General features: G+C 43.8%; 1 protein-coding gene across 1 annotated transcript; it reads left to right on the forward strand.

The window, feature by feature from the left end:
- The first annotated feature begins 15,664 nt into the window (after positions 1-15,664).
- Acod1 (aconitate decarboxylase 1) lies at positions 15,665-24,394 on the forward strand. The gene is made up of 5 exons (XM_021182579.2): positions 15,665-15,723; positions 17,931-18,092; positions 18,285-18,374; positions 19,943-20,148; positions 23,398-24,394. The coding sequence occupies exons 1-5, from the start codon at positions 15,712-15,714 to the stop codon at positions 24,392-24,394; spliced, it is 1,467 nt and encodes a 488-aa protein (XP_021038238.1). The 5' UTR covers positions 15,665-15,711.
- The last annotated feature ends 1,054 nt before the right edge of the window (positions 24,395-25,448 follow it).

Genomic DNA, 25,448 nt, shown 5'->3' on the forward strand with positions numbered 1-25,448 from the left:
TGGCTGTCGGTTTCAGTTTAGATCCCGGAGGCTCCTAAAAGACCCATGTGACAAAAGCCTAGTCCTCAGGGCGACAGTGATAAATGGGGGTAGAGTTTTGTAAAGTAGGACCTTAGAGGGACAGCTTCAGATCACTGAGGGTATGTCCTTGAGGGGGGCCCTGAGACTCCAACTCCCTGGCGCTCTTTGTTCGCCTACTCATCCTTTAGCCACTCACGTGAAGGCGTTTTTGCTCCATGATACGCTCCCTACTCCCTACGTGATGTTGCTTCCCAATCCAAAGAAACAGGGTGAGCAAATCGGGACATCAACTAGAACATGGCAACAGAACCTTTTTCTCTTCATAAGGTGATGAGCGCCATGTATTTTGATACAGTGAGGGAACGTTGGCATCATCAAAGCAGGAAATTCATTTAAAGAACTAAATAGCAGAATGGACACGGTGAAGTGATTAGACCATGAAGCCATCCAATCCTATCAGGATACTGAACGGACTCAACTGTGGAGTTGAGGAGGATGAGCACCTAGCCATACAATCTCGCTCATGTGTGCAGAGAGAAATAGATGAGGGACTAAATCTACAAACAGTACAAGAAATTTCCTTGAAACTCAATGAAGAAACTTTTGGTGAAGGAAAAGGACTTGACTTTTAAAAAAAGTCGGCGATGTGATGTGGCAATGTCAAAAGGATGAACCCTGACCTTCCTTTGAGGATCCCTACAAATATTCCGCATGAGCTACACTACCATTGTAAGTTTACATATAGCTCAAATGATCATAACACGCCTTACTTCTATTCTGCCTGCTACCAGTACACAAATCATTGCTGCATAGACTATTTAGAGGGTAAATTTGTTTTTAAATAAGCAAAAGTCCATTTTATTCTCTTTTTATCAAGTATCCAGCTGCAGATAATCCTTTAACCAGGACTCAGTCTGGAGATAATCCCTCAAGCATCCATAGTTAACTAGGACTCAACAGCACACCATTGCATGCCCCTGAGACAACCTCCCACAGTACCTTTCTTTAAGGTAGAATAATAATTCTGATGGATTATCAGAAGTCTGAGAATCCACAAACAGGTCTCACAAAACACTGTGCTGAACTGACTGCACCTCAGATGGATTTTATAGCCAGGCATTCGTTCATTGGTCCCTATTCTTCACTTTGTAGTCTGGAGACTCAGTTATTTTCTGCAAACCTGTAAAAGTCCACCCAAATTTTAATGAATTGGTAAAGAATGCAGAAGGGACATATATATATGCAAAGCAAACACGGACTCATGACTTCTAACAATGCAAAACTTAATTCAAAGTAAATTCATGCTTTTAACTAAATTTATTTTCCTGCATATGCGCTCACAAACACACACACATGTGCAAACATATGACTCATTTGCACTGGAAATGAAGAACACTACACTTTATTCATGCTATTGTGACTGACATAAAAATATCAGCTCTGCGGTGATTCAGTCATCTTTATTTTTATCACCTTTGTTAAGATCTGGTTTCATTTTCTTCCATAAGGACTGGGGAGTACAGAGCCAGAACAATGACAGGAAGAGGGAGAGAGAGCTAGGGAGCAGGTTGTGACCACTGTCCTCTTAGGGAAACCAAACCTGAATCCCTGTACTTTCGCCATCTTCAAACGTGCTTTCATAAAGACTGTGCCCCAAGTGAACAAACCTAGGCATGCGGGCGGTTCGTGCCACTGAGCTTCTACTAAGACACCAGCTGCTTGCTGCGAACTGAAACCAGGGTCACACAGAGGTTGACTCATCAGGTTTTGCTCAATAGTATCACAGGAAAGAAGATGTCAGAGAAAGGAAACCGAAAAGCAAGCACCCCGCCCCAGGTCAGCAATTCAGACTGCTACAAAATTAAACACATGATTTTTTTCAACTGATGGACTGAGTGTGGCCTAACACCCGCCCCAGTATGAGTAACTCTTACCCAGTCAGGAGCAGGCACTCTAGGACAGACGGTAGTTCTTCCTCCACATTGCGCTTGAGAAGCAAGAAGGGATTTTGGGGTAAGGGTAGGGTAGAGAATCTCTGCCCTTCCTGGGTCTCAGTCGTGCCAGTGTTTGGGTTGGAACTTCAGTACTGACTCTGTATTCTCTAGCCTTCAGATTCTTCCTGGCTGCACCCAAGAGATCCTCTGGGTCTCAGGATTTATCAACTGTTTCTCCCAGGGCCTGTCAGCCTCCACAGTGTTGTGAACCAACCACTGTAATGAGTAAATAACACGCTACTCCCTCTCTATTCTTTCCTCCTACTCCCCCACATACACTCACATTCTCCCCCTCACCCCATCTCTCATACACACACACATGCATATATGCATACATACACCCAGTTCTGTTCCTCTGGAGGACTCTAACACACTCTGAAATAAAGCGTCCAAGGATCAGAAAACCTGGAGATTCTGAGCCACGTGGCTCTGTAACAAGGTCAGTCATGGGGCTTACAATGGTGCCGCCAGTCAGCGAAGATCTCTGAAGATGTGACCAGCAGTGGCTGGAGGCAGTTTCAGTTCCACTCTGTGGGTCCCCACAGGGCTGCAACCAACACTACCTTGTCCAAGGGGACTGATCAACGTAATGGTGTTTTTCTGGAAAACAAGAGCTCTGGCTGCTACTTTACTCTAGAAGAACAAAGAAATGGCATTTATCAAAAGTTGTAAACGTTTAACCATGTTGATTTATAATGACTGTATAAAAACATTAAATGGCACATATTGGTGGGATAATGATGTTTTGGCATAAGTACACATGTGCAATGTTGAAATTAATTAAATATATCCATCTTCTCAAATACTGATCAATTCTTTTGTGTATATGCGTGTAGGGGGCATGCATGGGTGTCCATGCGCACAGAGAGGCAAGACACTGACTTTGGATATCTTTCCTCAGTTGGCCTTCACCTTAGTTTTTGAGATAAGATCTCTCTGAGCCTGTACATTTCTGATTGGCTAGATGATCTGGCCAGAAAGCTCTGGGGCTTCTCCTGTCTCCATCTCCAGGGCTGGGGCTACAAGCCTGCACCACCATACTCTAATTTTTATGGGGATGCTGGGGATCCAAACCCAAGCCCTCATGCTTGTATGGCAAGAATTTTACTGACAAAGCGGTTTCCAATAACATCATATACTTACAGTAAAAGCAGTTAAATCCGTTCTCTGGGTTTTTGAAATGCATAATCTATTGCTGTTGTCTATACCTCACTGTTCAACAGCAGACCAGAGCTTGTGTTTGTGACAGTTTGCTCATTCTTGCTTGCTTGTGTGTTTGGCTTGGGTTTTCTCTTGAGATTTTCGTTGGTGTTGTTTGTTTTCTTTTCTGCCAGAACTTTTTTTTTTTTTTTTTTTTTGCGCCTACCTAATTTATTTCCCATTGATCAACCTGTCCCCATAGCTTCTCTCTCTTACTCTCTCTCTCCAGCTTCTGGCAATCATTTCCCTTTCAATTCCTATGAGGTCAACTCTTACTACTCCACATGTACTAAGGGCATGCCGCACTTGTCCTTCAGGGCCTTTCTCATGTCACAGAACACACTGGTCTCCAGCTACATCCATTTGATCCCTTTTGGGAAGGAGCGAATCCTTAGTGACTGACTGGCATAGTATATGCTCTCTGTATATGTTCTCTTCACATTCATCACTAAGAGGATGCAGGTTGTATCTGTCCCTTGGCCATTGTGAAAAGGAATACAGTGAGCATGGGAGTTCAATGGCTCTAGTGGACTGATTTCATTTCTTTTGGGTATCAACCCCCAAGTGAGTCTGGCAGATCATACGGTAAGTCTGCTTTCAAACTGCCCCGATCATGTTTTTATGGTGGCTTTATGAATTTGCCTTTCCACAAACCATGTGCAAGTTCTCCTTTGTCCCACACCCTACCCATAGTGTTCTTAAGGATGGCCATCCTCCAAACTTTGTCTCTGTAACTTCTTCCATGGGTGTTTTGTTCCCAATTCTAAGAAGGGGCAAAGTGTCCACACTTTGGTCTTCATTCTTCTTGAGTTTCATGTGTTTTGCAAATTGTATCTTATATCTTGGATATTCTAAGTTTCTGGACTAATATCCACTTATCAGTGAGTACATATTGTGTGAGTTCCTTTGTGATTGGGTTACCTCACTCAGGATGATGCCCTCCAGGTCTAACCATTTGCCTAGGAATTTCAGAAATTCATTCTTTTTAATAGCAGAGTAGTACTCCATTGTGTAAATGTACCACATTTTCTGTATCCATTCCTCTGTTGAGGGGCATCTGGGTTCTTTCCAGCTTCTGGCTATTATAAATAAGACTGCTATGAACATAGTGGAGCATGTGTCCTTCTTACCAGTTGGGACATCTTCTGGATATATGCCCAGGAGAGGTATTGCTGGATCCTCCAGTAGTACTATGTCCAATTTTCTTAGGAACTGCCAGACTGATTTCCAGAGTGGTTGTACCAGCTTGCAATCCCACCAACAATGGAGGAGTGTTCCTCTTTCTCCACATCCTCGCCAGCATCTGCTGTCACCTGAATTTTTGATCTTAGCCATTCTGACTGGTGTGAGGTGGAATCTCAGGGTTGTTTTGATTTGCATTTCCCTGATGATTAAGGATGCTGAACATTTTTTCAGGTGCTTCTCAGCCATTCGGTATTCCTCAGGTGAGAATTCTTTGTTTAGCTCTGAGCCCCATTTTTTAATGGGGTTATTTGATTTTTCTGGAGTCCACCTTCTGAGACAAAAGCATGGACCATCTAGAGACAGCCATACCCAGGGATCCATCCCATAATCAGTCTCCAAACGCTGACACTATTGCATACACTAGCAAGATTTTGCTGAAAGGACCCAGATATAGCTGTCTCTTGTGAGACTATGCCAGGGCCTAGCAAACACAGAAGTGGATGCTCACAGTCAGCTATTGGATGGATCACAGGGCCCCCAATGGAGGAGCTAGAGAAAGTACCCAAGGAGCTAAAGGGGTCTGCAACCCTATAGGTGGAACAACAATATGAACTAACCAGTACCCCCAGAGCTCGTGTCTCTACCTGCATATGTATCAGAAGATGGCCTAGTCGGCCATCAGTGGAAAGAGAGGCCCATTGGTCGTGCAAACTTTATATGCCTCAGTACAAGGGAACGCCAGGGCCAAGAAGTGGGAGTGGGTGGGTGGGGGGATGGGTGGGGGAAGGTGTGGGGGACTTTTGGGATAGCATTGGAAATGTAAATGAAATAAATACCTAATAAAAAAAAGAATGGCCATCCTCAGTGTGTGCTTGCCCCATTACTGAGGCTGAGCATCCTTTCGTAAGTCAGTTGGCTACTGTCTGTCTTCCTCTGAGATAGGCACATCTGCATGGATCATATATGCTAGAGCTGCTTTATGAAAAGCTCTCCCCTTCTCTAATGCACGCCCATCACTTCCTTTATGAAACCTGTCTGTGGTGAGACAACTAAGACTATTGTAGTCACTTCTCCATTTTCATGGAAAGTTTGCCATGCAAATACCATCTCCGAATCTCCCTGCTTTTGTTCCATCATCTCTGTTGCAATAAAACACCCTGATCAAAAGCAGCTTAGGGGGAGAGAAGGTTTATTCCACTTCCAATTCCACACTACAATTCCTCATTTCTTGCAAGTGAAGATAGGAAAGCAAGCAGCTGTGCTACATTCAAATCCAAGAAAAGCAAAGAAAGACACTTAGGCTTGCTTGATGGCTGGGGAGCTGGCTTAGGACCCAGTTAGCTTTCTGTACTCTTATCCAGTCCACGGCCCAGCCCATGAAATGGTACAACCCACCTTCAGGGAGGGTCTTCTCACCTCAATTAACAATCAGCTCACCATTGACATGCCCATAGGCATGATCTCATCTAAATGAGTCCTGACTGAGACTCTCTCTAGGATGTCTCAAGTTGAGAGTTAAGATTAACCACCACAAAAATAATTATCACTCAGGGTTTTGGCTTTCCTATTTTTCCTATCTTTCCTATTCAATTTGAGAGTATCAGCCAAATGTAGTAGTGAGCACTTTTAACTCCAGGACAGAGAAAGCCAAGACAGAGGGACTGGGAGTTTGAGAATAGCCTTGTCTACAATGCAAGATCTTGTCTCAAAAATCAACAAGAAATGTTAATAGTAATAATGGTGATAACATTCATGGAGTTTCTTCGTAAAAGTGAAGTTATCTACAACCTTAGTGTATGTAAATAAATGGAGTAAATATAGACACTTAATCTGGGATATTAAACTGAAATTAAATATTAGAGTTTTTTCCTTAGCTTTTTTTTTAAAAAAAAATTGATGTAATTACATCATTTCCCTTTTCCTTTTTTCCCCCTCAGCCCTGCCTGTTTTTAATCTACTGTGAAAGGTGGGGTTGGGAGGTGGCTTACAGGTAAAGGCACTTGCTACTGAGCCTGACAACTTGAGTTTGATACCAAGGAACCACATGGAGGACAGAAGGAAAGAACCAACTCCCTAAAGTTGTTCTCTAATTTCCACACAAGAGCCACAGCCTGTATGTACCCATACACATATGCACACACAGGCACACACAGACACATCCACACATACAAAATGAATGCAAAAATCCTAAAAGTGTTTCCTTTCAACACATCAAGGTCGCTCTAAACACCAGCTGCAGAAACTCTCCAACAGAAAACTGTAGAACCATAGAATGCTATGCTCTACACAAGGACCTCTAAACGTAACCTCTGCCCACAGCCACCCAAAATGTTTGTTTATTGAGAAAAGGGACCTTCCTTTCCACTGAAAGATGTATGAAGCCCTCCTATATTATACAGATCCTATCCTGAGATGATTCCTTGATGTACACAACAACCATTGGAACAGATATTGAACTTCTCTCTAGGCTTCCCCAATCTGGATCATGGTTGGAAATGCCAGTTCAGGGTTACGAACAGCATCTAAACATGGCCAGGTCCTCAACCTATGACCACAAATCCTTTCCTTTGACTCTTCGTTGACTACTTAGGATAGCCAGAATACCTACTTTTTTTCTGATTATCCTCCGAGTTTCTTTCTCTTACATGTTTTGCTCAGTGCATGCCTAGGCATCAGGGTGAAGATCAAGAATGTGTTTGGCACAATGCTGTGATCTGAACAGCCTTTGGGAAGTGGCTGGGAGAGGGTGAACAGCACAGCAGTCAGTCTTCCGCAGCTTCAAGTGTGATAGCCCTATGTTCCCACAAGGTATCCTCTTAGTGACATCCAAATGATTATTAGAAAGTATTACAAATTGAAAGCTCTCCGAAGGCAGAGTGTCGGGGAACAGCAGCTCTTGGCAGAGAATTCTGGGAGGGGAATGGTTACCTATAATCATAGCAAGAGTACAGGTCTCCCATCTCTGGTGTGGTGGTTGGAGCTGTAAGGCTCTGGAGAAGCAGGTTTCAAAGTCTGGAGCCACAGGTCTCTGAAGTTGTGAGTCTTAGGACTTGGAAACCGCTATGGGGATGAATTCTCCCTTCAGGTTGAGTCCTGGAGGCTGGCTAAGGCCCTGCCTGAGACAGAAATTGTCACCTGTGAGTCTTGACGGTCATTTTCCTTCTCAAAAGAGCCTCTGAGAGATAAGCCCCTGGCCAGGAGCGAGTTAAGAGCCAGACTTCATCCTCAGGCTTCTTCCCTGCCAAGTCTTCTTTCTCTTCCTCATCTAATGAACGTCCTGAATGGATGAATTTCCCAGTTCCTCTCCTCATTGTGTAGAGCCAGGCAGACCCTAAGTGTCTGAATATGTGTGCCCACAAATAAGATGCAAAAGGAAAAGGAGCACTGAGTCCACCAAGACAGTGCTTTCTGCTATTGCAAAGGGAGTGGTACTTCTGTACCCCACTCTGGGAATCTCTATCGACTTCTGGTGGCTATGGAGAGACGCCCATCACCTCTGTACCCAGGCTGTTCCGAGGAGCTCTACCAGAAGCTACTGCGGCTGTTAGCATAGCCCTCGTTGTTAATGGTCTGACCATCAGTCCTGTGGGCTGCAGTCTGTTTCCTTGCCCCAAGTGTACTTGAGGAATTCCTGTCAGATTTTATTCAACTGAGATTTTTGCTTCATTCCCTGAAGCCACTTTACTAACAGCTAGGACCGCAAGGTGGCCTGCCAAATGACAGTCTACTGCCAACAGCACTTTGTTCTAAGGGTTCTGGGACCCTTTCAACCTCTATAATTCCCATTCTGAAGACGTAACCCTATCTGCTGTTAGGACAAGGCATAGTTAAGGGGGTAGCAGTTGGGGATCTTCCAAACATCCCTTCTATAGGAGGTTGAATCTATATAACCATTTCAAGTTTGTACTATTTTAGGCAAGAAAAGATGAATTTTTTAGAAGCTTAATAAATAGGGGTACTAAAGAGCAACACTAAAGAGTATTTTCTAAAGGCCCTGTGAGGGGAGGCAATCAGGACATTCGATGTCATATCTTGAACCATGAGCCAATGGTTCTGCTTGAAGAAGTAAGTGCACTCTGTCAGTTTTGGATTATTCCTCATTGATTCACACAGACAATTCTCTTCTGTAGGAATGGGTTTTCTGAGAACTGCTGCATGATTCTTGCCTTTACAAATCATTCACTCGGCCTGTAATAAATAACATGTGCCTTGAGACCATGTGCCCAATTCTCCGTGCACATTGTAAATTCAACTGTGGAGAGCCTTTTGGGGTGCCACTTGGCAGGAGTCTGACATTGGCCAAGGACAAGGAAATGGTCTTCAGACAGGAATCTGACATTGGCCATGACAAGGAGTAAGTTCAGGTAGAAATCTGATGTTAGAGCATGACAAAGAAGTTCAGGCAGGGACCTGATATTGGCCAAGGACAAGGAAATAAGAATCTGGTTTTAGGGTAGAACAAAGAAGTAGGCTCATCCTTAGAAACAGTTATCACCAGAGTAATCATGAGACTTTACTTACTGCCTTGTTATTTCCTTATTGTACTGCTAGCTCTTAATACTTGCATGTAATTAAAGTGGTATAAAAATAGGATTGGGAAAATTAAATTTGCCTTCAGTCTCAGAATTGACTGGGGTCATGCTACAATGTTGTCTGTCTTTTTTTAATCCTCAATCCCTCACTGGAGAACCTGTTGACTGATTGAGTGGGCTTGGTTATTCAACCCACTCAGAATTAGCTCACCTATAAGCGAGCCTTGTAGTCAATCTGACTGTACTTCTGGTTTGCGATTAACACCAACAAGTTCAACTGAATGCACAGCCTCAATTGTACCATGTTTTCCATTTCTCCTTTGTGAGTCTTTCATGCCTTTGACTCAGAACAATGTATGTGTGTGAGAGATGCAGTGAGCAGATCTAAGATCATTTGTTGACAGCACAAGGAATTGAAATTGCCCACACACACACACCATGTTGGAAACAACAAACAGGTTGAAATCTGATTGTGGCTTTGTGTGTTCTTCTGAGTCAGAACAGCAGAGAAACAAACTTTTCTCCTATGAGATTTGTAAAAAGATTGGTTAAGACAAAAGTCCCTTATTCCTGTATGTAACTTTACTTGCTATGCAGTTCAACAAAGAAGATGGTCTTTGTTCAGGATGATTTTTACATTAGTTTCAAACGACAACAAGATTAGAACAGCACAGCTCTTACTATGTCAGACCAGCTCTTGGATAAGGGACACCAAATGTTACTCTTTCTTCTTTTGTGCTGCGTCCCCACACTCTTCTAGGAGGAGGAACAGCCCCCTCCTTGGCAGTTAGGTCTACTCTCCTTCCATTTTGGAGAGTTACCACTGCCAAAGAATCTATCTGGCCTTGCATGGCAACCATAGTTTTGCAATCTGGTGCAGGCTCTCAGAGGCATGATGCAGTCCCAGTACACAGGAATAGGGATACACTCCTTGGCCCTGATGTCTGCTGTGAAGTAGTCAAATGTGGGTTACTAATGACTACTAAGAGAGAGAAACTTAGTCTCCCTTGAGATGAGCCTTCTAGATGTTTATCCAAGATAAAATACCAAATGGATGGCCCTAAAAACATATATACAAGCAACAATAGATAAATCCTGCAGGTTGTATTGATGTATTTGTGTGTGTGTGTGTGTGTGTGTGTGTGTGTGTGTAACAATAATAATTGAAGGAAAAGGAGGCCATAAACCTGAGAAGGAGTGAGAAATGTGTGGGAGGTGTTAGCAAAAAAGGTGTAATTAAATTTTAAATTTAATAATCTTCAATAAAAGTGGGTCATTAAGAGCTATGTCAACTATGGGGAACAATGAAAAGAAAATCCCCAACATCTCCAGATGTAAGTCTCTCTGAATAATGAACAAGTAAAGAAATTCATCACCCCCTTGTCATACAAATCAATAGTTTGTGGCTTCTAGGACCAAGCAACAGTGACCACAACTGCTTCTCATAGGTAAGATGTCAATCTTTTGGTCACCAAGTTCTTTTTTTATTCTACAGCCCCCCTCAGCCTAAGCCAGATACCTAAAACAGCAATGAACACATGAACAGCCCCAGTAGAGCGAGAGCCCAAGACCTGGGCTCAAGCCTGTTCCTCTGAACATCTTTAAAACCAGGGTTCCTCCTCTGAGTAGAGAGAAAAGAGTGTATCTAATTAGAGTCCCCATCTGTCATTTGATAAGACCCAAAGAACTTTGCCTCAAAGCTCTGGTCTATTTCCAGTTGTCTGTAAAAAACGCCCAGTTAAAATTTTCATAACAAGGTATCAATACGCAGTTTGTTATTTTACTGTTAGAAGATCCTTCCACAGTAGAAATACACATTCAAGCCAGAGGCCCAAATTCATTTGCAATTGTTTTGTTCTTTAGCTGTACTTTCATGTTGAGTGTTTAAGAGAAAAAATAGTGGTCAAGAATTAACATTTTCCTACTAAAACCAATTTTTGTTTTGTTTTTGTTTTTGTTTTTTTGAGACAGGGTTTCTCTGTATAACCCTGGCTGTCCTGGAACTCACTTTGTAGACCAGGTTGGCCTCGAACTCAGAAATCTACCTGCCTCTGCCTCCCGAGTGCTGGGATTAAAGGCGTGCGCCACCACCGCCAGGCCCAAAACCAATTTTTAAAAAAATCTAATAAGAGTTGTTTTCAAGGACCCGGGAGTGACTTCATTGTTCTTTTCCCATCTGCTGGGATGAGTCATGGTCCTCTATACAACTTTCTTCAGAAGCGACTTTCTTCGGAAACATACAGAACATTCTTCTCCATTGACTTATCCTCACTGCAGGATGTACATTGGTTAGAGTCCAGTCTTGGGATTCTTCATGGCCTCTCTCATGAAAAGGACAGTAAATGTATCAGAATAGGAGTCTTTCAAAAGGAAGCCATTGGTCCCTCGTTCCTAGTTGTTCTTGAAGAGCAAGCACCAAGAATTGACGGCCATGTTAGGCCTCAGACTCCCTCTGCCCTCTTAGGTCTCCAGACTTTGGTAGTTAAATACTCAAAAGGACACTGTCACTGGTCTTTGAGTTTGAACTTCCATGCAACATTTAAACAAAGCCTGGACAACAGCAAAAAAGCTCTGGTTTCTTAATGTTCAGTTTCACAAGTAGTTAAAGGGTTAGGCTTTGTCATGGGGCAGCCTATTGTATGTGAGGGAGCCCCATTTCTTAGTTAGAAGGGAAGATTAAGAGAGACCTATTAAGGGGCTGGTGAGATGGCTCAGTGGGTAAGAGCACCCGACTGCTCTTCCGAAGGTCCAGAGTTCAAATCCCAGCAACCACATGGTGGCTCACAACTATCCATAACAAGATCTGATTCCCTCTTCTGGAGTATCTGAAGACAGCTACAGTGTACTTACATATATTAAAAATAAAAATATTAAAAAAAAAGAGAGACCTATTAATCTATTGGAGGAGTTGACAATGGGGACATAGAGGCCTGTGCTCCTCGTTGTGTTCTTTCTTTCCAAGAGAGAATGCCCTCAGACAGAACCTCTTCTAGAATTATCAAAAAGCCTACTGACCAATGTTGATGCCTCCCTGAGGAAACACCACTGAGATTCCACCCCAATGCACACATAGGCTCTACCATCTCTTAACTACTATACAACAATCCCCCAGGAGAGCCTTTACACTCATCTGAAACATGTTTCCAGGAAAATATCACCAACTGCCCTGAGAGAGACAACAAATTCAAGTCAACAAATTTTACCCAAGTTAATCACAAAAACACTTTAGATATTTGAAAAAGTGAACCTAGAGAACAGCAATGGGAAATATTACAACCCCTTGGGAATTCTTAGCTTGCCGACTCTTTTTAGGATTCCAGACTAACCCATCCCCACAGTGAATAATCGACTATTCTGATTCCTGAAGGAGGCATTCAAGACCATGTATCCTCTTAGCTGCTGTCCTTCATTGTCTCCATGGCCTCAGGTTGCACAGAACAATACAATGAGTCCAACCTGGATACCCCTGAGGGGAAGGCCTCTTACCTACCTCAAGAAAACAGGATGAGTTTACATCATCATTCTGTGATGCCCAAACCTGCTGTAAAACTCTGTGCTAAGCTCACCAGGAAATCTCTCTTCCAGCAGACTCACCAGCTTTCAATGGGAAGCCCCTTGTAGGTGCACAGCTTGTAATGTCCCCATATCCCTAGTGCCTTCAGCATCAGGTGTGACATCCAGCAATCAAGAGGTCCACATGATAAAAGATTTTGGTCCTGTGCCATTTGGAAGAAAGACAGAAGAAAGTAAAATGTAAGGGTCTGTACCCAACACCTGTTTGGTCAGGACTCCTCCTAGTAACAGCCTGGTGTCACTCATACCAGAAAACTCCAGTTCCTTCAGAACCTTACCATAGCCCTTCATGATGGGTAGCAGATATCTATGAAAGGAAACTCAAGAGAAACAAGATCAATATTCCTAGCAGGGGAATTGATCAGACTGACGTCTGACACTGGAAACTGGCAGCTGTGCCATTCACTTTAAAACTGCTTACAGTCCTGGTATTTTGTTCCAAAGAGGTACAATGAAGCATAAAGCGCAGATGCTGTGAACAACAGAAGCATGACAAAGTCCATCTCTCCCTCGACATTCCAAAAATGTCCCATTGATTGCAGTGATTCCTGTCGACTTCCCATAGGTTCCCACCATTGAAGGTTTGTTGAATTCCCAGCCAGTTCCCAGTGGACATAGTTAATTCTCCAGTATCAGGTTCTTGCACATCTTCCAATAATGAAGTCAGTAGACAACAAAGGGAAATTTAGAAAACCATATTTGCCATGTTGAAACAATTCAAAGAGGACAGTCAAGACTCAAACACAGAAGTGGTTCCTCTGAGATCCTTGGCGGTGGCAGGGTGCCAACCAAGATTCAGTGTCAGGGCTGCAGCTCTATGCTCTCAGCAGTCTTCAGGGTGCAAATTAAGAAAGACTGTGGGAGTTACAGTTGCCTTCAACAGGCCTCAGGGTGCCTAGCCCAGAAGTTACAAGTGTTACAGCCCTGTGCTCTCACCAGGCTTCAGGGGGACACACAAAAGACTGTTGGCAAGTATTACAGTTTGAACGCTGTTAGGGGCTTTGGAGTGCTAGCCAATAGCAATCCCTGGCAGAGCAATTCTGCCGAGTGGTCATTGACAGGGGTCACAAGCCTAGCATACCTCCTGTCTCTGGCAGGTCTTGAAGGCTTGAGTTGCAAATCTCTGCAAGTCTCTGGAGCAATGCATCTTGGGTAGTCCAAGTAGTTGCATGAATGAATTACCTTCTGCATCCAAAATATGGAACTTCGTGGACTGAAGGAAGAGGAGTCCCCCAGCCTGCAGATGCAGAGTCTGTAGGCTGCTCTGAGCATGTTCTCTGGCCGGGACAGAAGCCTCCAGTGTGGCAAGACTCTTAACTAGTCTGTCTCCTCTCTGAAAACTTAAAGGCATTCTTCTTTCTCAGGAGAAAGTCTGGGAGCCAAGCTTCTGGTCAGACAGGGATCCAGCTGAGAGCAGGACTTCATCTTTAGGCCTCTTCTTCTGCAAAAAAGGAGGAACGTGTGAGGGCCAGGACACAGGTCAGGACCAGAAGACTTCAGAGAGTCAGAATCCTGCCTGCCTGAGCGCCTGGTTCTAAAGTCCTCCTCCTCCTCCTCCTCCTCCTCCTCCTCCTCCTCCTCCTCCTCCTCCTCCTCCTCCTCCTCCTCCTCCTCCTCCTCTTCCTTCTTCCTTCTTCCTTCTTCCTTCTTCTTGTTCTTCTTGTTCTTGTTCTTCTTGTTCTTCTTCTTCTTCTTCTTCTTCTTCTTCTTCTTCTTCTTCTTCTTCTTCTTCTTCTTCTTCTTCTTCTTCTTCTTCTTCCTCTCCTCTCTCCTCCTCTCCTCTCCTCTCCTCTCCTCTCCTCTCCTCTCCTCTCCTCTCCTCTCCTCTCCTCTCCTCTCCTCTCCTCTCCTCTCTCTCTCTCTCTCTCTCTCTCTCTCTCTCTCTCTCTCTCTCTCTCTCTCTCTCTCTCTCTCCCTCTCCCCCCTCTTCTCCAAGGAGCAATCTGTGAAGGATGATTTTCCAGAATTATCCTCTATTACACTCAACCAGGTGGTCTCTGATTAGCCAAATGTGTGTACTTGAATGGCATGTGTGTGATTCTGTGTGTGTGTGTGTGTGTGTGTGTGTGTGTGTGTGTGTACATGTGTCTGTGTGGTGTGTATTTAGATATTTTTAATTAATTTTTTGAGATTTTAATTTATTTATGTATGTATTTACAACATTTCCACCCCTCTTCCTTCTCTTCTTTTAACTCTGGCCACCATTCCTCACAAATTCATGGTCTCTTCCTTAGTTATTACTCACCCACACACACACACGTGTATGTGCACACATATGCACATGTACTTTCTCAACTGTCTCTGAGCCTTAGGTGTAGGGGTTTCATTGTTGGTATACCAGTTAGGGTTGGGCACCCATGCTCACTTACTCGTCATAGATAGTTGTAGTAGTCGTCTCCATCTACAATAAAAGGAAGCATCTTTGATGAGGGGCGAGAGCTACCCTTATCTGTGTGTGAGTATTTAGAATGCAGCTAGGTTTAGGGAACTGGCAGTCGTAGGCTCTCCTCGGATTCATGGCCTTTAGGTTTATAGCATAGTTAGTGACTTCGTTAGCTACCTCTGGGTAATCGCCTCTGCAATTATGATGTGATTTGTGGCTTTGTTCACAGTACCAGGCATGGATTTCCTTCTGGTAAGCAGGCTCTAAGTCCAATAAGAAACAGTCAGGGTTTTTGTTTTTTGTTTTTTTCATCATTCCCAGAAGCTGTTTCACAGTTGGTTGGTGACAATGGGCTGTCTGTGAGAAGGCTGCTCTGAGTGACTCCTTGCCCTTCCAGATCTGGGGACTTTTCTTCCTCTGTCATATTCTTGCTATTTCCTTGTGATAAGTCTTCAAGAGTGGGATGCCCAGTAAAGAGAGTGTGCACTCTTCTCACCTATGGCCCCTAGAGGGACAGGCCATCCCTTTGTAATTACAACTTAGTTTTCCTTATGTCTGTGAGGAATTATCAGATTATGGCCATTATAACACCTCCTCTCATCAATGCTCCATCTATAAGGGAGCTCTACACAACACTACAAAGGAAGTTTAAGTGAGGTCATTGGGGAGGTGTTGAAATGGTGGAAATTCCATGGTTGAAACAAAAGTGAAAGGGACAGACCTGGAGGGAGTGACTGTGTATAAAGGCACACGGCCACTAAAGGCCCCCAGCCAGCAACTACTCCTGCCATCCACTCCTGAGCCAGTTACCCTCCAGAGCAACATGATGCTCAAGGTATCGTAACATTTGATGGAGCTTGCCCAAACTGCCTTCCTGGCTTGATTCTTCCTTTCTCAATCAGTTGGTCTTTTGCTAGCTATCTGCTCTGCTGCAGAAAGGACATCTTAGCTTTGCTTATGGTCTCTGAGCTGCCTGATTTAGCTATTTGTTGGCTCTCATCAGTATTTGACAGACAATGCCCATGATCCCACTGCTTCCTCCTAGCGAGAGAGTTAGGCCTTGTAAGTTCACTGAACCTCCACCTCTTGGTTTTGTGTGCGTCCTCTGTGGGACAGGAGCACATCTGTGATGGGAGCACAGGGGCACATCTGTAATTATCTATTTGCTCTCATGTTCCCTGTAGTCCCCCTGGCAGGTTTTTTAAGTTGGATGGCCTCATTTACTGATTTGGCAGTTTAGAGAGCAGTGCACAGGGAACTTGCCAGGGCTCCTGACACTTATTATAAAATGAATGACTCCATACTCTGCTTTAATCTATACATTAGTCACAGGAGCTTACTAAAAAGATAGACAAGTGCCTCTATAAAGTCAAGCATGCCAGCAAGACATTTGACTTGTACATGAAGTATGGCTCACAGGAATCTGAGCGGGGAGCTATTGTCCCCCTTATGATCTCTCCCTCCATGGTCAGGGAGGGCAGCGTGTTCTTTGGCTTTCAGATCGTGTTCAGCACTATCAGGTCAGGAGAGCCCAGTGGTCTGTTGTAAATCACATAAGCAGTGCCATCCCGATGCCTTGGGATCTATACTGCTGTTCCTCATCTGCTATTCATCAAATGTTTAACTGGTACTTGGAAATCAAGCCAGCTGATTATTATTGAGTCCGTTCTTTTCCCTCCTTCCCTCCTCTTCTGCATATAAAATGCTTGTCAAAATACTTACCAGTAGGAAAAGCAGCATCATTGTCTTCCTCGGCCCTAACCAGAAACATCCACAGCAGCATCCACAGCAGCATCCACAGCAGCATCCGTTTGCTCTCCGGCTTTCTCCTACTGCAAGCTCTCTTGGTTTTTCTGTCAAAGCTTTAAAAATGGAACAAATGTTCCATTCTCTTGAAAATGACGGTCGTTATATGACCTGTAAATCTGAAGACTCTAAGAATAGGGTTATGGCTGAGACAGGAGAGTTGTCCAAAGTTCAAAGCCAGCCTGAGCTACATAGTGAGTCCAGTTTAGCCAGGGCCACCCAGAAAGACCCTGCCTCAGAAAGAAAAAGAAAAGAAGAGGGAAAAAAAGGGCTGGTGGGTAGAAGGTGGAAGATTTTCCTGTAGATGAGGAAAATCTAGTCTCTGTCTGTACTTTGGCAGTAAGTCCATCGTGAGAGACCTTAGACCCTTCAGATTCTCCAATCTGATAGGTCTTCTAGCTATTATTTGTAAATGGCAATGTTACAGTCAGAGATGGAGAGGAAGTTAGGCAATAATGTGATTATCAAATGTGGAAAGGAAAATTACTTAATAGTTCACTAAGGAACTCCAAGTCTGGTATGTGGTGGAAACCCCTTCCAGTGGGCTATTTTTAAATCATATTTTCCTGTGAAGGGACACAGAATCAAAATTATTACCTGTGGATTGAAGAGCTTGATAATTAAAGGAATTGCTAAGTCCTCTGCTAATGGCTGGAGGTGCTAATCCTCTTGCCATGAGGGCTTGTATCTGGTTTGATCACCTTCTACAAGTGGTGGCCACAAACCACAAAGTCCTTCCCTCCTCCTCCCACCTCATTCTAGCCTTCCCTTCACTGTTACCCGTCACCTCTGTTGTCATGTGCTTACCAGCTTGCATATTTTCACATCCCCATGAGTTACAATGCTCTATCTACTTGAAATACTCATTGCCGTACCTGACACAACTCAGGAAGGGCAGTGCTCAGTCATCTGAACGCACTTCCTGTCCAGATGTCCCCACTTCACGGACAGTTGTCCTATATTCCCCTCTGTCTATGTTCCCATCACCCTTTGTTGACATCATCTGCCAAGCAGCCTGCATTATCAGTGTGACTGGGCAAAGAACTTCATTATTGCATATTTCCAACTCCTCATGCCTAACGTAGTATGTACCTAGTGTGCATTGCTTTGTAGAAAGGAAACTTAATTACATCAAGCAGATTTCTTCTCATGGAGGAAAAGGCTTTGCCAGAAGGTCTCAAAAGAAGCAAGTGCATACAAAGGGGGCGCGAGGTTCTAACCTTCTTCTCTTTGAAGTCTGTCACAGAGAGCTTTGCTGGTATGATTCACGGCTTGAAAGTGAACCACCTGACAGATGGTATCATTCGGAGGAGCAAGAGGATGATCCTGGATTCTCTGGGTGTTGGTTTCCTGGGAACAGGCACAGAAGTGTTCCATAAAGTCACCCAATATAGTAAAGTAAGAAGTGCAAAGTTTGCTTTCAAGATAAAACAAATAAACAAACATGCATGCACACCTCCTCCCAGGGGTCCTCCCAGGGGTCCTCCCAGGGGTCCTGTGAGGCCCGACACAGTGCCTCCAGGATGAAGAGTAACTCTGGGAATGCCAGCTCCGTCTATTGCTGCATTAACTGTTGTTCTTCTGTTGCAGATCTACAGTTCCAACACCTCCAGCACTGTCTGGGGGCGACCAGACTTCAGGCTCCCACCGACATATGCTGCTTTTGTTAACGGTGTTGCTGTAAGAAAGTTTGTCGGTCTTTTCTTTAATTAAATCATTATAACTCCAGAGGCAGGAACGAGATCACTGAGGTTCAGGAATCTGAGGTGGCCTGCCCTTCCTCCTCGTTTTCCTGAATCTACAATAAACTGGTACTTTCCCCATCGATTATAAAGGAGAAGAAATGGAGGCTCTAGATTAAAATTACTCGTAAAGTATTGTAATTCTGGACCTTGAATAGACATAAGTATGATGTGTATATAACTTGATATGCAAACATAATGCCTTCTTGATCCCTGTTGTGGCTCCCAGTATCTGTGTAGTATCAATCACCAGGTTTTGTTTCAGAAAGAAAGAGTGGCCACATGCTATTTCCATTTTCTCAATGAAGAGTATGGAATTAGAACTTTTCATCCAATAGATAATTTTCATGTTGTTTCCTGTGTATCAGGGAATGTCTATAAGACAGCGTGTGTGTGAGTGCATGTGTGTGTATGTGTGCGGTGTGTGTGTGTGTGTGTATGTGTGTGTGAGTGTGTATGTGTGTGTAAGAGAAAGAGAGAGAGGGAGAGAGGGAGAGAAGAATATTGGGATTCAAGAGGTATATTAAGTTGTTTGTGGTGACACCATCTCAGACTAACGGAAATGAAGCCACAGCATATCCATCAGGCAATACGAAACACAACCAGCCACATCAGATAGGCATAAGAATCTATGTTTGAATAACTTTCTGATTATTCCTAACTGTTTCACATATGGAAAAAAATAAATGGCTTAGATGAAAAAGGACAAAACCATTTATAAATACAGCTTAATAGTTAATGTAAGTTTGAGAGCTCTTTGCTGTTCTTGGGGCTTTGATAAAACTTTTAAATTACTTCATGACTGATACCCAAAAAAATATATAGGGCCCAAAATACAATAAACGATATTAAATTTTTAGTATGTCCTGTTTCAAAGGTTAAGGAAGAAGGAAGGGCAGCCTTGTGAGAGAGAGAGAGAGCTCTTCCCAGGAGCTCTGGTCTCCAGGAAATCCTCCAGAAAAATCACTAGCTACTCTCCAAGGTCCTGCTGTCCTTTGACAGGGAGCAGGGACAACTGTTGTCCCACCGTGAGGTTAATAACCACAGCCAGTTAATGCTGGTCGTGGGGCTTTACCCTTAAGTGTGGCTTTTCCTTTGCAAACAATATCAGTTTGTATATCTTGTTTTTCTTTCTTTCTTTTTAAATTCTAGTTTGTTTTGGTTTTTGTGTTTCTTTGTCAGTTTGTTTGATGGAGGGAGGGAGGGGGGAGAGAGAGAGAGAGATAGAGGAATTGGATAGGGGAGGATCTGAAAGTATGTGGGGAGGGGAACTATGAACAAAATATATTCTACGAATTTTTTAAATAAAATTAATTAAAATAATTGAATATTTAAAATATTTAAATAAAATAATTTTTAAAATAGTCACAGCCAATTTTTAGGGTCTAATTTTAGATCCTGGGGTTCCTCCAAATTGTCAGGATCGTTGCTAAATTAAAAGCCATTCCAAAAGCCAGCACATTTAAGGGTATTTCTGAGGGGGTTTGTTTGTATCTATCCGTACAGGTTCACTCCATGGATTTTGATGACACATGGCACCCTGCCACCCACCCTTCTGGGGCTGTCCTACCTGTCCTCACAGCTCTATCGGAAACCCTGCCCCAGACTCCAAAGTTTTCTGGCCTCGACCTGCTGCTGGCATTCAACGTTGGTGTTGAAGTACAGGGACGATTAATGCACTTCTCCAAGGAAGCCAAAGACATACCAAAGAGGTACAGAGAGCCTGTGCCCATCAAGAAACGCGACACTGCCCCCTGCCTGTCAGTAGCTGTCTGAGTAGAGCTGTGGGCCACACTGCCCCCTGCCTGTCAGTACCTGTCTGTGTAGAGCTGTCTGGCTTAGAGGCTGGCTCTGAAACTGTTACCCTTACAGCTGAAAGATGCACCATTTTTCAGCCACATAACAAGCCCCCCATCTCTATAGAAAGGTGTGATTTGGAAACGATCCTGAGAACTTCTCTTGGGGTTGTAAAGCCAATCTAGCTTTAAAGACCATGAGGTAACTTGCCCGTCCGTCATTCCAAGGAGATGTCTTTCACTTGTGTGCAGGAGTATTCTAGGTATCACTGGATCCCCCTCAAGCTGGAGTCACAGGCAGTTGTGAGTCAAAAGTTGCAAGCCTTGGAACCAAATTAGGGTCCTCTGCTGCCAGAGCAGTGCATGCTCTTAAGTGTTGGACCATCTCTCCAGCCCCCATAGTTTTTTTTTTTAAATTGGACGTTTACTCTCTAAAACTTTCACCATGTATTCATTGTGTATTGATCAATTTGTTCAATTCTCCCACTTCATCTTCCTCTCAGCTGAATATCTTATTTATTTATTTATTTATTTATTTATTTATTTATTTATTTTTATTAGTAACCGTGAGTCTAATTTGTGCTACCCATATGCACATGGGTGTGTGATCATCCACTAGGGCATGAGCAACCTACCAACAGGTGCATCCTTAAGGAGAGCGATTCCATCTTCCTTACTACTGAGCACAGCAATGAGTCTCCAGTAGGGGCAGGGTCTCATTGTCCCCTCCTCCTGCTTGATCTTGTGAGAGTAGCTCAGCTACTGTGAGCTGCTGTGTGCGTCAGACATGTCATGTCTACAGGTCAACATTCCATGGCTTTCCTCCCATCTGCCAGCTCTTAGTATATTCTTTCCCCCCATCTTCTTCTAAGTTCTCCAAGTCTTGAACAGTGGGAAGTTGGTGATGTCTCTGTCCACCAGCAATGCATGCAGAACCTTCTGGGAATGGCTACCTGGCAGAGGGGGTTAGGGGGAATTTCCTGGTCAGTGGGAGGTTGATGTTTCTGTGTCTTGCGTCCAAAGTGAGTGATGTCTTTGGCTACAGGGTCTTACAATGTGGTTGTGGTGGGTAACTAAGAGCATTAGCGATAGCGTGAATTGTCTTGGGTCCCTCCGTGGCCTCCCTAACCAACAGCTCATAGGGAGGTGTCCCTTGCCTGATGTTCACCTAACAACTCATGTTTCCTGGAAGAAGGATTGTTTGACTGTGCAGAGTACTTTTTTTTTAATTAGGTATTTTCCTCATTTACATTTCCAATGCTATCCCAAAAGTCCCCCATACCCTCTCCCCCATTCCCCTACCCACCCACTCCCACTTTTTGGCCCTGGCATTCCCCTGTACTGAGGCATATAAAGTTTGCAAGTCCAATGGGCCTTTCTTTCCATTGATGGCCGACTAGGGCATCTTTTGATACCTATGCAGCTAGAGTCAAGAGCTCCGGGGTACTGGTTAGGTCATAATGTTGTTCCACCTATAGGGTTGCAGATCCCTTTAGCTCCTTGGGTAATTTCTCTAGCTCCTCCATTGGGAGCCCTGTGATCCATCCAATAGCTGACTGTAAGCATCCACTTTGGTGTTTGCTAGGCCCCGGCATAGTCTCACAAGAGGCAGCTATATCAGGATCCTTTCAGCAAAATCTTGTTAGTGTATGCAATGGTGTCAGCGTTTGGAAGCTGATTATGGGATGGATCCTCGGATATGGCAGTCTCTAGATGGTCCATCCTTTCGTCTCAGCTCCAAACTTTGTCTCTGTAACTTCTTCCATGGGTGATTTGTTCCCAATTCTAAGAAGGGGCAAAGTGTCCACACTTTGGTCTTCGTTATTCTTGAGTTTCATGCGTTTAGCAAAATGTATCTTATATCTTGGGTATTCTAAGTTTCTGGGCTAATATCCACTTATCAGTGAGTATATATCATGTGAGTTCCTTTGTGATTGTGTTACCTCACTCAGGATGATGCCCTCCAGGTCCATCCATTTGGCTAGGAATTTCATAAATTCATTCTTTTTAATAGCTGAGTAGTACTCCATTGTGTAAATGTACGACATTTTCTGTATCCATTCCTCTGTTGAGGGACATCTGGGTTCTTTCCAGCTTCTGGCTATTATAAATAAGGCTGCTATGAACATAGTGGAGCATGTGTCCTTCTTACCGGTTGAGACATCTTCTGGATATATGCCCAGGAGAGGTATTGGGGGTTCCTCCGGTAGTACTATGTCCAATTTTCTTAGGAACTGCCAGACTGATTTCCAGAGTGGTTGTACAAGCTGTGCAGAGTACTTTTACATCTCCCTTTATTTATAAAATATTATACATCCTAATTAGCTTACAAAGTAATGGATGTTCATAAGGTTTCTTCCTGTGACCTTAGTTTTAGCTAAAGCAGCCCCATTCTACATTTCCTCACTTGAACGTGGGTATCCCTCCACTTCTATCATCCCTTGGGCTCCACTGGCCCCTTTAATTGGCTGTTCTCCTCAGGTTGGGAGGCTGGTGGTTTCTGTACAGCTTTTCCATGAGCCCATCTTTTTGATTACCTCTTCGACTAACATCTTATTTCCCCATTCCCTGGAACCCCCATATTTGAAACTTTCCAGCCCCACTAGCTCCTTCTCTACTTTCATTTTACCTCCATTTTACTATCCTCTCTTCCCTAAGGTAACCATACATACCCAGTGGCCTGTTCCTAGTATCCTGGCGTCCACATATACCCAAAGTTAAGCATACTAACCAAGAGATTCAAAGTCAGGATCCACATATAAGAGATAAAATGTGCCGGGCGTGGTGGTGCACGCCTTTAATCCCAGCACTCGGGAGGCAGAGGCAGGCGGATTTCTGAGTTCGAGGCCAGCCTGGTCTACAAAGTGAGTTCCAGGACAGCCAGAGCTATACAGAGAAACCCTGTCTCGAAAAACCAAATATAAATAAATAAGTAAATAAATAAATAAATAAATTTTAAAAATTAAAAAAAAAAGAGGTAAAATGTGGTGTTTGTCCTTCTGGGAATGGATATCCTCACTCAATATAGTTTTCTCCACTTCCACCCATCACCTGAAAATTTAATGATTTTTTTCTTTACAGCTGAGTAATATCCCATCATCTATCCGTACCCCATTTTTTAACCCATCCACCCCCTCTGTTGAATTTCTTGCTTTTGTCTTCCAGGTTCCATCCTCCCTCTGTGGTGGGCACTCTGGGAAGTGCTGCTGCTGCATCCAAGTTTCTGGGGCTCAGCTTGACAAAGTGCCGCGAGGCCTTGGCTATTGCTGTTTCCCATGCTGGGGCACCCATAGCGAATGCCGCCACTCAGACTAAGCCCCTTCATATTGGCAATGCAGCCAAGCATGGGATGGAAGCCACGTTTCTGGCAATACTGGGCCTCCAAGGAAACAAACAGATCTTGGACCTCGGATCAGGGTTCGGTGCCTTCTATGCCAATTACTCCCCGGAAGACCTTCCAAGCCTGGATTCTCACATCTGGCTGTTGGACCAGCAGGATGTGGCCTTTAAGAGCTTCCCGGCACATCTGGCTACCCACTGGGTGGCAGATGCAGCTGCAGCCGTGAGAAAATACCTTGTGACACCAGAAAGAGCCCTGTTCCCTGCTGACCACATCGAGAGAATCCTACTCAGGATCCCTGACGTCCAATATGTAAACAGGCCCTTCCCGGACTCAGAGCATGAAGCCCGTCATTCCTTCCAGTATGTGGCCTGTGCCACGCTGCTCGACGGTAGCATCACTGTCCCATCCTTCCACATCCAGCAGGTCAATAGGCCTCAGGTGAAAGAGTTGCTCAAGAAGGTGAAGCTGGAGCATCCTCCTGACAACCTGCCAAGCTTCGACACGCTATACTGTGAAATAAGCATCACTCTAAAGGACGGAACCACTTTCACCGAGCGCTCTGACACCTTCTATGGTCACTGGAGGAAACCACTGAGCCAGGAGGATCTGTGCAAGAAGTTCCGAGCCAATGCCTCAAAGATGCTATGCAGGGACACGGTGGAAAACCTTATAACAGTAGTAGAAAAGCTAGAAGACCTAGAAGACTGCTCTGTGCTAACCAGACTTCTGAAAGGACCTTCTGTCCAAGATGAAGCTTCAAAACTATCCAGCATGTCCTCATTCGATCACACAACGTTGCCCAGGTTTACCAATATCTAAACGATGTTGCACTGGAAGAAATACATTTTTTTTGGTTTCCTGCTCCATCTTCCCAGCAATGAGCTCAGCAAAGTAGAGAGTCCAGAAACAGAGACAAGTGTATATGGAAAGAGTCTTGTCTATAATTTGATAAAACCAGTCCTACTACCTTCAAGATATCAAAGAAACAAACAACACAGGATCTAATGTGTATTTCATAGGGGTAAAGTCTAAGTCACATGTTGTCTGCTTGTAATCTTTTCTGAGGAATTATTTATTAACTCTGGGAACTTCACAGATGTAGAGGAAGTGGAACGTGCACATGGCTGGCTGCAGATGGAGCAAGCTTGGTCTGCCCATCACTTATCCAGACAGGGTGCCCAACCATCCCCTCTGCAATGGCTGGTTTGAGGGAGTGGCGGGTGCCTCTTTTTCTTTCCATACAGAGCCTTAAGGGTGTAGCCAAGAATCCTTCTGCTCAGCTTCTCTACTGCAGATAAGACAGTTTGACCTGGGTGGTGAAGCAGTGTGGCATAAGACCCAAGGTTTCACTCTTTATATTAGATAGCCTGTTAGCTCAAAAAAAGCATTTTGAGAATATTTGACAAGTTGAAGACACAATAAACATGAAAAGGGGGAAGCTGTAAATGTGTGTGTAATGAAAATATCCGCTGCAAAGCATACAGATGTCACATTAGCAACCACGCTGAATGTCTTCTGAATTCTTAGTGTTCTCAAGAAAAGAACAGGTTCTTAGTTCCAGATGTTGACCTGCAAGCATTCTCAGGGAAATACTGGGAAATACTGAGGAAATACTCAAATGGCTACTCTGGGTAGCCATTTGAGAACTCCAGCAGAATATATCAGTTCTCAGTTTATAGGAGTAGAAAATATAGTTAGAAAAATGATAATCCAATGGAAGAAAGGAAAAAAAGAGGGAGTGATAAACAAAGAAAATATAATGTTTGGAAATCGCCATATAATCAGAAAGAATCTTGAGTATATCCACAATGCCAACAAACAAAAACAAAAGCCAAACAAGAAATGCTCCTGCTAGCTAGAATCAAGATTGTTA

This window comes from Mus caroli, unplaced genomic scaffold (assembly GCF_978045245.1).
Source record: "Mus caroli unplaced genomic scaffold, Mus_caroli_1 scaffold_12, whole genome shotgun sequence".
Classification (NCBI taxonomy): Eukaryota; Metazoa; Chordata; class Mammalia; order Rodentia; family Muridae; genus Mus; species Mus caroli.